The following is a 12,327-nucleotide window of genomic DNA, read 5'->3' as shown; positions in this document are numbered from 1 at the left end:
TTTTTTCTGGGGCGCACACCTGGTGCATCCATAGTGTGCGCACTATGGATGTACCGGGTTCTTGTCGTGATAGAGTTGCCGAGCGCCGTGCGAGAAGGACGGAGCAGCAATGCAAGCGGCGAATGGCTGACCCTGAAGTCGTCGAATCCGCAGATCATTTTCAAGATAAGGCACGTGCCACTGCGCAGTTGCTACCAGAATACAAGCCACCACCCCTCCCTCCCGCGCTGCCTTCCCTCTTTCACTTGCACATACAGCATATGGCACGCGGGGACAATGTTATAGCGCTTGCACTTTCTACAGAACATTGCGGCGACCACAACGGCAGAAATGTGCCAGGAGTGTCCATATCACGCAATTATATAGGAATGGCACCCATAAGCTTGCATGTACCATGTTCATGAAGTGAAATGTCACAGCTATTTTTTTAAATCGCTTAGCGAATGAACAAGTGCATCTGATATACCGGTGCGACTTATGTACATTTTTTTTTTTCAGTAAAACTGCCATTTTGAGGGGGGTGCGACTTATAGATCGGAAAATAAGGCCAGGCAACTTTTCTCAGCCATAGCCAGCTGTCCGTCACCTTCTTGCAAAAGGGTGTACGTTCATTGTGGAAACCACTCAATGGGTCATACTTATGGACATACCATAAAAAGGTCATCATGAATGGGACCATTATTATGTTTTTCAAGCAGAGAATTCATTTCACTAGTGTAAATCTGGAAACAGTCTTCGGCTGCGGAGTTCATAAGGCGGTCAACAAATGCACTCCATCGGCTTGGAACCTGAAACAAAAAAGGGAGGTTCCTCAAAAAAATATTTCAGAGCACAGTTTACTTAAGCTCTAAATAAAAAACATCTTAACAAACAAACAGCTGCGAAATGTGCTTTATATAGCTGACAAATGTACAGCCACAGTGTCCTGCATGCCTCCATTGGCATTACGTTAGCACTGCAAAATATATTCATAAAGTTCATATTGTAGTTGTTAACACAGATTAAGGGGTGGCGCATCAGCAATCAATTTTTCTAACAAATCTAGGTTAATTAAGCTTGAGTCAATCATGAAGTTTTAAGACACATTTCTTGACCTGCAGGTGGCAGCAGGTGTTGCCTGTGGGTTATACTACATGTTTTTTCTGGAGAAACTATTGCTCTCAAAATTTTATGCAATGCATGAAAGCAAAGCAGAATCAATTCCCTTTTCAGGCATACAAATTTTATTAACAAGATTTATGTCCTAAAAAATATCAATTTCTCATGCTACTAATGTCCACCTCATGGAATAACTTAGCTCAATGATAAGAATTATGCTACCTGCCACAGGCGATTTCTAAAAATTCCATAAAACTTAAAAATGAACTCCCTGTATGATAATAACACGTAAGGTGTGAGATATGCTACGGACATAAAAGATATGCAACAAGAGGATGACATACTAAAAGGCTTTAGTGTCAGTAGCACTGCTGCCTTACCAGGACCCTTGATACAAGGGCTAGAAGGCACATGCTCTACGAAAGAGTACTATTGCAGCAGTAGCCTGCAGCGAGGGGATGTGCAACAAATCCCTTGGCTTTATAACCAGCAAAGGCTCAACATGTAAAAAGTTTAAAAACAGCCTTACTGTCAAAAAATGGTTCTTTGCCAAGAAGCTTTGCTGGCTGTAGTGGAATACGCTGTCGGTAGACTAAAGGAAAATGATTTTTTTTTTTTTTTTTTTCCAGTTTCTGCTTCCCGGAATTCCAGCAAAACATGGAGGATGGTCAGCATCCTGCCGCATTTACAACAAATAAGAGGTTCGTCACCTGTTAACAGGTAAGAGCATGTGTCATATGCCTGGCCTATTCTAAATCTTCAGAACATGACCTCAGTTTGTCTTATTTTCATTACTGGTGGCCAATTTCCCAGATGAGGCTTAATCAAATGCAGCTTATTAGACATTTCAATGTCCCACATTTGTTGCTAATAACTTCTTAGTTTATTGAGCAAACATTACTTCAGGTCAATGGCAGGAACAGCTATGGATTTGTTGCTAGCTTTCGTTGCTATGGAGATTTCATCTGCAAGCACATTGCCTTCGAGGCCTCTGTGCCTAGGCACCCAGCATATCATAGCAAGTTGGCTAGATGCATAAAGAGTACATAGAAGCAAATAAATATAATTGATTTACAGAACTTTTGTGTTTTTGCAGTGATATTAAATATTTCACAATACTTAAGGAGTCTGTAAATACAATTGCCTTTTTTAAATTTGATTTTCTGACATGTTTCACAGCCGACAATATTGCATAAGACTCTGCCGTGGAGATGCTTGTTTCAGGGTGAAGAACGTGGGATTCTGAAAAGGGTGGACCGAATGCTGCATAAGACACACCAGCATATGATTTTGATGCATCGGTGTAAAATTCCATGCAGGAGTACTTTGTCTGAAGTTCTATAAAATGCATTCTAATGGATGTCTCTGGAGCTTGTTAAGTGGCCTCTCTACGAACAATGCGTCGCATTGTATGAGCTGCCACTACCATGGCGGTAACAGCTTTGCTGGAGCCATGAGACGATTAGTGTTGTCAGCTGCATTAGAGAAAGCAGTTATCTCAGTGATGACAATGTTGTAAAAAATACTTTGCAGTGCTTTGGCCAAGGCTTACCCAGTAGTAAGTCACTGCGGTGCCTATGAAATTCACTTATGGTAATGCATGCAAATTAAAACATGTTACTGAGCTCAAATATGTGGCTTACTTTCACCTTTAACTTAACATGGCACAAACATATTGATATAATACGTGGGAAAGTGCTACAAGAGCTCAAATATTTAAAGCATGCACCTTGAAAGATGCAACTAAAGAATGCCAGTTAACAGTGTGTAATGCTCTAGCTCAATCCATTTTAGAATATGTTTCCATGGTATGGTCTCCCCACCAAGCGTGCGATATTGCTAAGCTTAAATTCATCCAGAAAATGGCCATCAAATTCATCTATAATCGCTATGATCATAACTTCACCCCCTTGTGGGCTCACTATTTGTCGCTTGAATCATTGCAGCAGAGACGGACGTGTGAGTGGCTTATCACACTGCACAACATTGTTCACACATCTTCACAAATTCAAGCACCTATTACTCTAATCAGTCATCCTTAACGTCAAACTCGATGCACTAGCCCCTAAAACACTGTACCGTTTAGATGCCACCTGGATTGTTTGAAGTATTCATTTTTCCGTCAAACCACAGAACTATGAGACAGCCTCGATGGAGCTCTGCACAAATTGCCAAATGAAGCACTTGTTAAAGAGCTACCTAGCCATATTGCGGTGTGAGCATTGCTATGTTGCTGCTTTGCTGTTGTGCTTTTTCTTTCAGTTATTTAACCTTGTACTTGATATTTCATAACCTATATTTTTATTTATTTGTCCTACCTAGCCATATTTTTCTTAATTGTTGCTGTTGTTGCTATTTCGTTGTATTTTTTCCGTTTTGTAACACTGGATTACTCATTCTGTACCTACTCCTGCTATGTCTTGAAAAAAGACAGCAGTATGTATAAATAAATCCTCTCCCCTCTCCAACCCCCCTTAATGGCTGCGTGGGTGGGACAATAGTTATACCGATGTAAACTCAGCTCCCCCTTCAACTTTATTATAGTGAGGTTTGACTGTATTTAGTATTTTAAGTCAGCCAAAAATGCCTATTTCTCAACGATCACAGTGCCATATGGCAGTGAATTTTGGCAGCGAATATGACAAGCTATGCTGTTCACTGCGATTGGCTGGGTGCGTGCACAGTTGGTGCATCTTTTCTTCATACTCTACATAACTAATGAAAAAAAATGTATTGAAATTTTACAGCCTTTTTCATCTAGGAAGCAAGCACAAAAATAAACATCAAAGTAACCAACAGGTGAAATTGTGACAGAGGGCAGCGATGGGAGGCACTGCTGGCCCCTTCATTTCAAAGTATAACTTGCTTTCACTGGATGTCCCCTCTTTGCTCTCTCCCTTCTCCCCAGCCTAACATGTCCTTTAATTTTTTTTTTTTTTTTGCTACTTTTGTGAACTAAAGGCAACATGACTAATCTCTGGCAGCTTCCTGCCCTTTCTTTCTCACAAAGGAGTAAGCTGAAATCAGCTAGTGTTTCTCAGCTTTTGTCGAGCCTGCAAAAGTAATCGGTAGCATAGGTATGCAATCTTAAAACGACGCTATCAAAAAGCACAGACACTAGGTGTGGCAACAAGGCCAACTTGATATGTAAGCTTCCAGTACACGTTCATGAAAGTGCTGCTCTCACTGATAGCAGCATAAGGTGTCACTGAGAGAGTAAAATGTGTAAGAGAATGTTTTTTCTTTTAAGTTTCAAGGTTGAATAAGACTTTCGTTTGCATGTGCCAATTGCATAATTCTTTTTGCATTTAACTTGGGACCACACAAAAGATCAAGTGATATACAGTCAAAATTATGTCACAGGGCCCCTTAAAGCACGGAGAGAACTGACTGAAAGTTTACTCTAGCAATAGCAGTAATATATCGCAAATCGGAAGTTAAAAGGAAAGGGAAAGGCCACGAGCATTTTAACTGTCTCACTTTTCAGTTCACACAGGATTGCACCAACTGACCACTGGGTAAGCCAAGCCTAAAGAACAGCGAAATATTTCTTGCAATGTTGTAATAAGCGACCCGACTGCTTCCTCTAATGCAGCTGACAACACTAAATACAAAATAACCGAAGCAACAGTGAGGAGGGACAGAAAAGTTACAATAAAGGGGTAGTAGAGAAAAAGAAATAGGAGCACAAAAAAAAAGCAGCAACACAGGCAGATAGCTATGCATAAGAACATTTGAAATATAAAACACACACACACACACCACACATTTCTGCATTTTTGCTACCCAACGTCACACACTCATGCTACCAATGGCATGAGCTGGTGAAGAGCATTTCTGTAGACTGCCAGATATTTCAAGTTTAGGAAGTGTTCCACTTCAAAGAACTGTTCACCTTCTGAATAAAAGCAATTTTGATGTGTCAGGCTTTTCATGCAATAAAGAAGAAATGACTAAGTGCTCGGCTGAATGAAAAATGTAACCAAGAAGGCCACCCATGTCACATTTTTGTGTAAAGTAAACCAATGCATTGTCGTGGAAAACCTTTACTGCCATTTGAAACTGCCTGTGGCACACTATGTTTTGGCTTAAATAATCAGTGTAACATCAGTCCTCTAGATTTCGAGCTTAATGGCTTGATCAAAGTTGTAAGGACTGAAACTAGCAATATACTTACATCAGCAAGAGACCCTTCATTGGCAGCATCTACAAGCACTTGGAGCAGGCCAGCGAGCTCAGCCCCTGTGATTGGCTTTCCTGAGGGTGGAATCACAACAAGACTAAGTTTTCATACAATGGACACATTTGGCAGTTGAACACAAGACATGCCATACTGGAAAGATAAAGTGAGGCCTGCTCACAAGCAGGTTGCTTTTAGAAAACATTCAGGCAAAAACCAAGTTCAGCTGAATGCCGAGCCAACATACCACTATACTATACCTTTGACAAATAATAGGAACAAAAAAGAACAGTCTTGAGCTGGGCACTTTGGATCTACTACCTTTTTAGTTGCTACCATCTTAATAGGCATGGTGCACTAACCTTAGAAGCACACTGGCACAACCAAGGGCCAAATGAAAAAGCTATTAGTTTTTACTAATAGCTTTTACTAATAGTTAAACTTAGTTTAACTATTAGTATTTGTAAACTCAAACGACAAAAGAACAAGTGAAAACCTTTAGTACCGCTTCTTGTTAACTAATCTAACAGAGAAGACATCTTTACTGCACGTGGGTTGTTTCAACATCCAGAAATCATTAGTCACACAAACTACAAAACTCTAGTTGGCAATTAGACCATATCGTGTAACACCTCCTGGCACAACATTTGTGTGTTTGACTTCAAAAGTTCAAGCTCAAACATGGCAATGTATTGCAGAGTAGTTTAATTATTGCATATATGTGGAATTCTAAGGCCATAAGGGAGAGCACATCAACTTTGCAAGGTCATTCGTGCAGTATATGTTTCCAAATGTGAAAACAAAACAGACGCAGGTCGATAAATAAAATTTTTCTTTAAAAAAATAATTTATCAGATTTTGATTGCAAACTGACACTTCAACATTCTATTTTCATCTGTAAAAAAACCAAAGCATCTCTCCAACCAGAATACCGCAAGAAATTAAGGAGACATGACAGCTGTAAGTGCTTCATTTTTCCAATCATGTTCTACTGTTGAGGCTCACAACAATGTTTTGCCCAGATGGTGAGCTTTCCTGGTGTAACGACATGCGAGCACTAGCTGTGGCTGAGTAAGCACAAGCTCATTCTCCATTTTTCCCAGTGCTCAAGTGAAGGCTACACTTCCCACTTATGAGAGGCTGACAACCAAAAAGCTACTTGTTTGCTGTATTCAGGGCAAACCCCAAGATGCGGTTGAGTCTCTCAACAGCAAAATTTGGTTGCTGTACCCCAAAACAAGATTTGCTTCATGCATTGCTGTGGAGAAGGCCACTTCTATAGCCATATTGTGGTGCAACAAAGGCCACAAATGCTTTGAGAAGCTTGAACAGAAGTTGGGCATTCAGCATGTTTTCAACTCAGGCGTTCATCCCTCTGAGCAACCAGAGAGACCTTAGAAGAATCTAACAAATCTCTGGAACACAGACAGTTGAAGATAAATCTCAATTGCAGCGTAGAAAAGAAAGCCTGGTTAGAGGAGGAAGCTTGCAAGAATTTTCACAGCACCACCTACACAACAGGAGAATTTTGAAGTTTTACATTTTCTAAATAAAATGACTGGTCAGCAGTCTGGCAATATTTCATGCAAATCAATCATCTTCAATAGTTAATAAGCGTGCATTGAAACTTTCAGCTTTGTTTTTCTCTGTTTTCAATATTTTCTGTTTTTAACAACTTATGCACAAAAATTCCACTCCAGTGAAGAGTAGCAGACTAGAGCGCAGTAGCTCAGGTTGACCTCTCTGTCTTTCCCATCAATAAAGTCTATCTACTTCATCTGATTCAATCTTGACCAAATTTCCCACGCACATGCACAAGGATATGTAAAATAGAAGTATCTGGGATTTATTATAATTTGCAACAATTTTGGTGATGCGAGTTTCATGAAACCAATCATCAATGTTCTTGATAACTACAGCAGAAATGAAAAAAAAAATTTTTTTTTCTTTATTAACCTAGAAGACTTTTGAGCTTATTTGTAATTATTTGTTCATAAGAAGCAATACAGGCAATTTTATAACACTCTTCTTGGCCTGATATGAAGCCAAAACCTTGCACAAATGACCCTACTTTTCACACTTCCAGGGGGCACAGAAAAATACCCAGATAAGATATTTAGAAATTAAACCATACTTGAAAACTGGAAAATGAACTCTATATTGTGCATAAATTTCATCCAATTAGCTTTGTTAATAACGAAAATGCATTTATGGGGTGCATGTCACTGTAAGACAATAAGGTGTAGTTTCATACAAATTTCTAAGGTAACTTTTAAATTAAACTTAGGATGATTCAAGCTAATTATGCATCCCCTGTGGAAGTTAATAATGGTAATATCATGTGTGAACTTACTCCATTTCAGACATAACAGGCTATGTTATGAAGCATAGAAATACTTCTCTCGCTACTTTCATTTGCAAGCACAAACTGGTATCACATACAGGGTGCTTCAGTTAACTTGGGCCAAACTTCAAAAATATGCAGATGATACATAGCTGGACAGAACCAAGGTAATGTTGTTTGCCGTCATTTGGAGATATTCAGATTATTTTTGCATTCCGCCTAATTAGATAATTAGTCTTAATTAAGTACTAATCAACTTGTCATATATTATAATTAGATGAAAAGTGTCAATTAGAAAGTTGTACAGCAACATGAGAAACTCCCGATACAGCTTCTTTTTGCTAAATACGCGCTACATAAAAGTGTTTTTCAGAGCGTGAAAGATGCCCGCAAATACATGCAAAGTGCCTCGAGCGGCCGGTTGCGCGGCAATTTTCTGTGTATTCGTGGACTTCTTTCACACTTGAAAAAACACTTTTACGAAGCACGAATTGAGCAAAAAAAAGCTGTATCAGGTGTTTCTCATGTTGCTCTACAATTTTCTTATTGACACTTTTCATCTAAATATAATATTTGAGCAGTTGATTAATTATTTAAGACTAATTATCTAATTAGACGGATTGCAAAAGATAATCTGAGCATCTCCAAGCAATGGCAAACAACATTATCTTGGTTCTGACAAGTTACATAGCATTCGCATATTTTTAGTTTGGCCGAAGTTAAGTGAAACACCCTATATAAAAGAGAGGTGTGCGTCATGTAATTCAATGTAACATTGTCTCCTACTTTTATGTTGCAAAATATGACAATTATTCATGGAAGGTGTTGCAGCTGTGAAGCTATTTACCACCACACAAGCGGAGTGACATGTTGCTACACCCAGTGACTCCATTGCGCTTGTGACCTAAACGTAGTATGCCGCATACTGGAAGCACAAAGGTGCACAAATAATAAGTTATTCAATGTAGCCTTACATCCACAAGTTGTAGTTATAAGATATAAGGTAGCTATTCTGTAGAAAGCATCACAGGTAAAAAACAACTGCACAGCAAAACACATGGAGCGAGACTTGTGTGATTGCACTACTTGTATAGCTTTCACAGTGTTGCCTTCCAAGTATGATATGGAGTATAAGTACAGGATTGCCACCTCTAGTAAAGAAACTCATTGCTCCAAAAGTTATCGTAATCAGTGAGCTTCTCTTTTTTGATCAGGTTATGAAAGCTTTTACCAAAATATTACAATGAACTATTTTGCAAGAAAAATTACTGTGTTATTACCATATAACAATGAAAGCTGTATATGGCTAGGCGAAATGAAAAACTGTTCGTCCTATGTTTCGCTAAAAGTCTACATTGGCTGCGCCGTCAGTTACGTCGTTCTCTACGTTGCACCCAAGCGCGCGCGCCTTCAGCAGTGCCGTTAGTGACGTCGTTAGCGAACGCGTTCCCATCATTGCCACGTTGACGCTGCTCTGCGCGCAACGCCGCCTCCTCGACTCGCCGTTGTCCCATGCGTTCGATATCTCGAGTTAGCTCGGCGTCGTGGTTAGCAGAATCTGCCCGCCATTGGCGCTTGCGTTCCACTAGAAACACAAACATGTAACCAATAATTGAGAAACGCTTCAATACAGCGTCGAGATTAACCCACTGCTAAACACCGGCGTGCTTGGGCGGTGTTTTTTTTTCCAGTGTATAAGTTGAGTTTCTTTTTTTCAGAATTTTTCGTTGGTGTGTCTTATAGAATGGCGCGACTTATATACAGTTATTTTAAACGGAAAAGCTGCTGTCAAAATTGGATTGGATGCTATGGCCATGCAAAGTGCGCTGGGTTGACCTGTGGCAGTTGCTACGGGGTGTGTGCGTGCTATGGAGGTACCGGGTTTGTCTTGTGATCGAGTTGCCGAGCGCCGTGCGAGGACGGAGCAGCAAAGCAAGCGGCGACAGGCCAACCGCGAGTCGACCGACTCCGAAGTCGTCGCATCTACAGATCACTTTCAAGATACGGCGCGTGCTGCTGCGCAAACTACACAGTTGTTACCAGAGTACAAGCAACCCCCCTCCCTCCGGCGCTGCCTTCCCGCTTTCCTCCCTTGTGTGCGGTTCGGCTCACTGTCACATGCTTTCACTTGTACATACAGCATACGATGTGCGGAGACGATGTTATCGCCCTTGGACTTTATACGGAACATCGCGGCGACAGACGACGGTAGAAATGGGCCTGGAGTATCCATATCACAATGGCACCGATACACTTGCGTGTAACCCACATTCATGAGGTGAAACGTCACTGTATTTTTTTTAAATCGCTTGCTGAATGAACAGGTGCGTTTTATATACATTCTTTTTTTTCCGGAAAGACTGCCGTTTTGAGGGGGGTGTGGCTTATATAAAGGTGCAACTTATAGACCGGAAAATACGGTACTTTTTCCCAAGAATGGTTGGTTAATCAAATCTACCAATACAGATATTGCAGCCGGTTTCAAGCCATTACCTGAAGTTCCCAACCCATTAAAGTAACTGATAAGGATGCCAATATTTATTTACAAGTACTGTAACAAATACACCTGAACAGTTTAAACCGCACTGCCATCCATTCTGACCAAAAACTATGTGGCTGGAAAGCACATGCAGTGTGTGTTTTCTGCTAACTAATGACATACGACAGAAACAACATGTTTTGTGATGTCTGTTTGATGCATTCACAAAGAAGCAACCTACACCGGTGCAGAAAGAGAAAAAAAAATGTTTAAGAATTTTTAAACCTAAAGGCGCAGCTAACAGATGTCACAAACTGATTGGCTCTTAAACAACACTGGTGATGTCACCCTAAACCACGCCCAACATTTTTAAACCCGTTTTAGATAAACGCATGCATTGTCTAAGGAATCATCTTTCATAAACAAGGCAGCACTACGCACTGAGGTAAAACTCCAAATAAAAAAAATTAAAAATAACGTGCTCCTCTCGAGGCTTTTACAGTCTCTTCTTATAATGCCTACAGGCTTGTGCACATTATGTTGTCACTAGGGTAAAAGTTGTTGACTGGTCCATCTGCATGGGATGTCAGTTTTGACCTGTCTGCTAGCACGTCTTTGCCATAGTCACTCACCAGCTCTTCCTCGTCGTCTTGCTTGCCTGCCATGCACAATCAACTTATTTCATGCCATGAAGCATGTTTTACACTGTGTGTGTGTGGTGGCAATAGTTTGTAGCCGAAAAGAGCAGAATCTTCGTAACCAGAAGTTGATGGTGTTTTCAAACAAGAGCGCTAACGCGATGTTTGGTACTTGCATAATGTCAACGTGCTTCCTAGAGAGGTATGCAGCGAGCCAAGAGCACCAGTGGGAGGGTAGCGAAGGTGAGAGGGAAACCGTTCACTCACCTATAAGGTCAAAGTGGTTTGGGGCCCTTTAACCTCAACCACACCTTTCTTTAGCATTCGACTGGGTCGTGTGATGACCACACACAGATTGCGTGACTCGTGACTCAGCTGCACTTCTTAAACATTTCAGGTTTAGTTTTGCGACTTCTATTAGCCACACCAATTTAAAAATTCTTAAATATATTTCCTCCTTTTTGCCCCGCTGCAGGTTGCTTTTAGCAAATGCATCAAGCAACAGCCATCACAAAACAAGATACTACCCCAGCACAACACTCTACACGAGACAACTACTTCTGTTGCCTTTTCAAGGCCTTCCCTTTGTTCATTACAGTTAGTTTCTTGCTGTAGTGGCAACTGCTATACCACAAGAACAACTTTCTTGTACATTACTGAACCAAGTTGGTAGATGTGCTGATGTACAATACTTTTGCAGAGTAAAAATACACCACACCATGAAATTTACAAAAATCAAAGCTAGTGTTTGCCAAATGTGCAGAAATGAAAACAATGGCTTAAAATTAAGCATGATACTTTTGAAATTTTAAACTTGTTTTTCTAATTTCATGTTGTTCCACTAAAGTTTATATACAGATGTTTCTTTTTATGCAGAACACTAAAAATTAAATTTAAGAAAAAACTGTCATATCTAGGCTCTTGCCGTTTTTGCAGATAAGCTATGTGGCTAGGTGAACATTAGCAAGACGAAAATTTTCAACTATATTTTTCACTAATTAAAAGTAAAATATGTTATTTACCTTTTTATTTACAAACCTGGGGGCACATGTTGTAATTGCGAAATTGAAGCTAAGGCTTAGTGAAGTCATGTGTGCTTAGCAGAAATCATAAGACTAGCACCCCTTTCAAGATATCCTTCCACAACATCTGCTAAAAAACCCTCGGCAATCAAGTTAAGATGGTCCCAAACTGTTAGAGGCATGCTTTTGGAAAGCCATTAACTGGAACATCAATATATTTGGTTACACCATTTAAGGTCACATATCTCGAAAGTGGTCCTAGTCTTAGGATTCCTGCAAAGCAGACATGACTTCATAACTCCTCGGCTTCAATTTCTCAATTGTGACATGTGCCCTAAAGTTAGTAATTCAGAGGTTTATTAGTGAAATTACCATTAACAGTTTTCTTGTTGCTATTGTCCACCTAGCTACTTAGCCTATTCGAGGAACAGCAGAATTCTGGACATGAGTTTTTAAGTGTTCCACATAAGAAAAAACATCTGGTATAGAATAACTATACTTTCCAAACTACACAAAGTTTGCTTTCGTATTTAGGCTTTTCTATGGGCCAAAATTTACTCAAAAAT

The 12,327-nt window shown here is 40.0% G+C and overlaps 1 protein-coding gene across 2 annotated transcripts in view; it reads right to left on the bottom strand.

The window, feature by feature from the left end:
• The window catches only part of LOC119436551 (guanylate-binding protein 4-like), a 162,635-nt gene that overhangs the window by 103,748 nt on the left and 46,560 nt on the right, over positions 1–12,327 (bottom strand). For both annotated transcript variants that reach the window (XM_049658538.1, XM_037703429.2), the window contains exons 10-11: positions 5,276–5,355; positions 651–788 (exon numbers count right to left, since the gene is read on the bottom strand). In XM_049658538.1, coding sequence (XP_049514495.1) covers positions 651–788; positions 5,276–5,355 — 218 coding nt within the window. The remainder of the gene's footprint in view (positions 1–650; positions 789–5,275; positions 5,356–12,327) is intronic.

The sequence above is a fragment of the Dermacentor silvarum genome, chromosome 1, assembly GCF_013339745.2.
Source record: "Dermacentor silvarum isolate Dsil-2018 chromosome 1, BIME_Dsil_1.4, whole genome shotgun sequence".
Classification (NCBI taxonomy): Eukaryota; Metazoa; Arthropoda; class Arachnida; order Ixodida; family Ixodidae; genus Dermacentor; species Dermacentor silvarum.
This window is presented reverse-complemented; position numbering and strand designations above follow the sequence as displayed.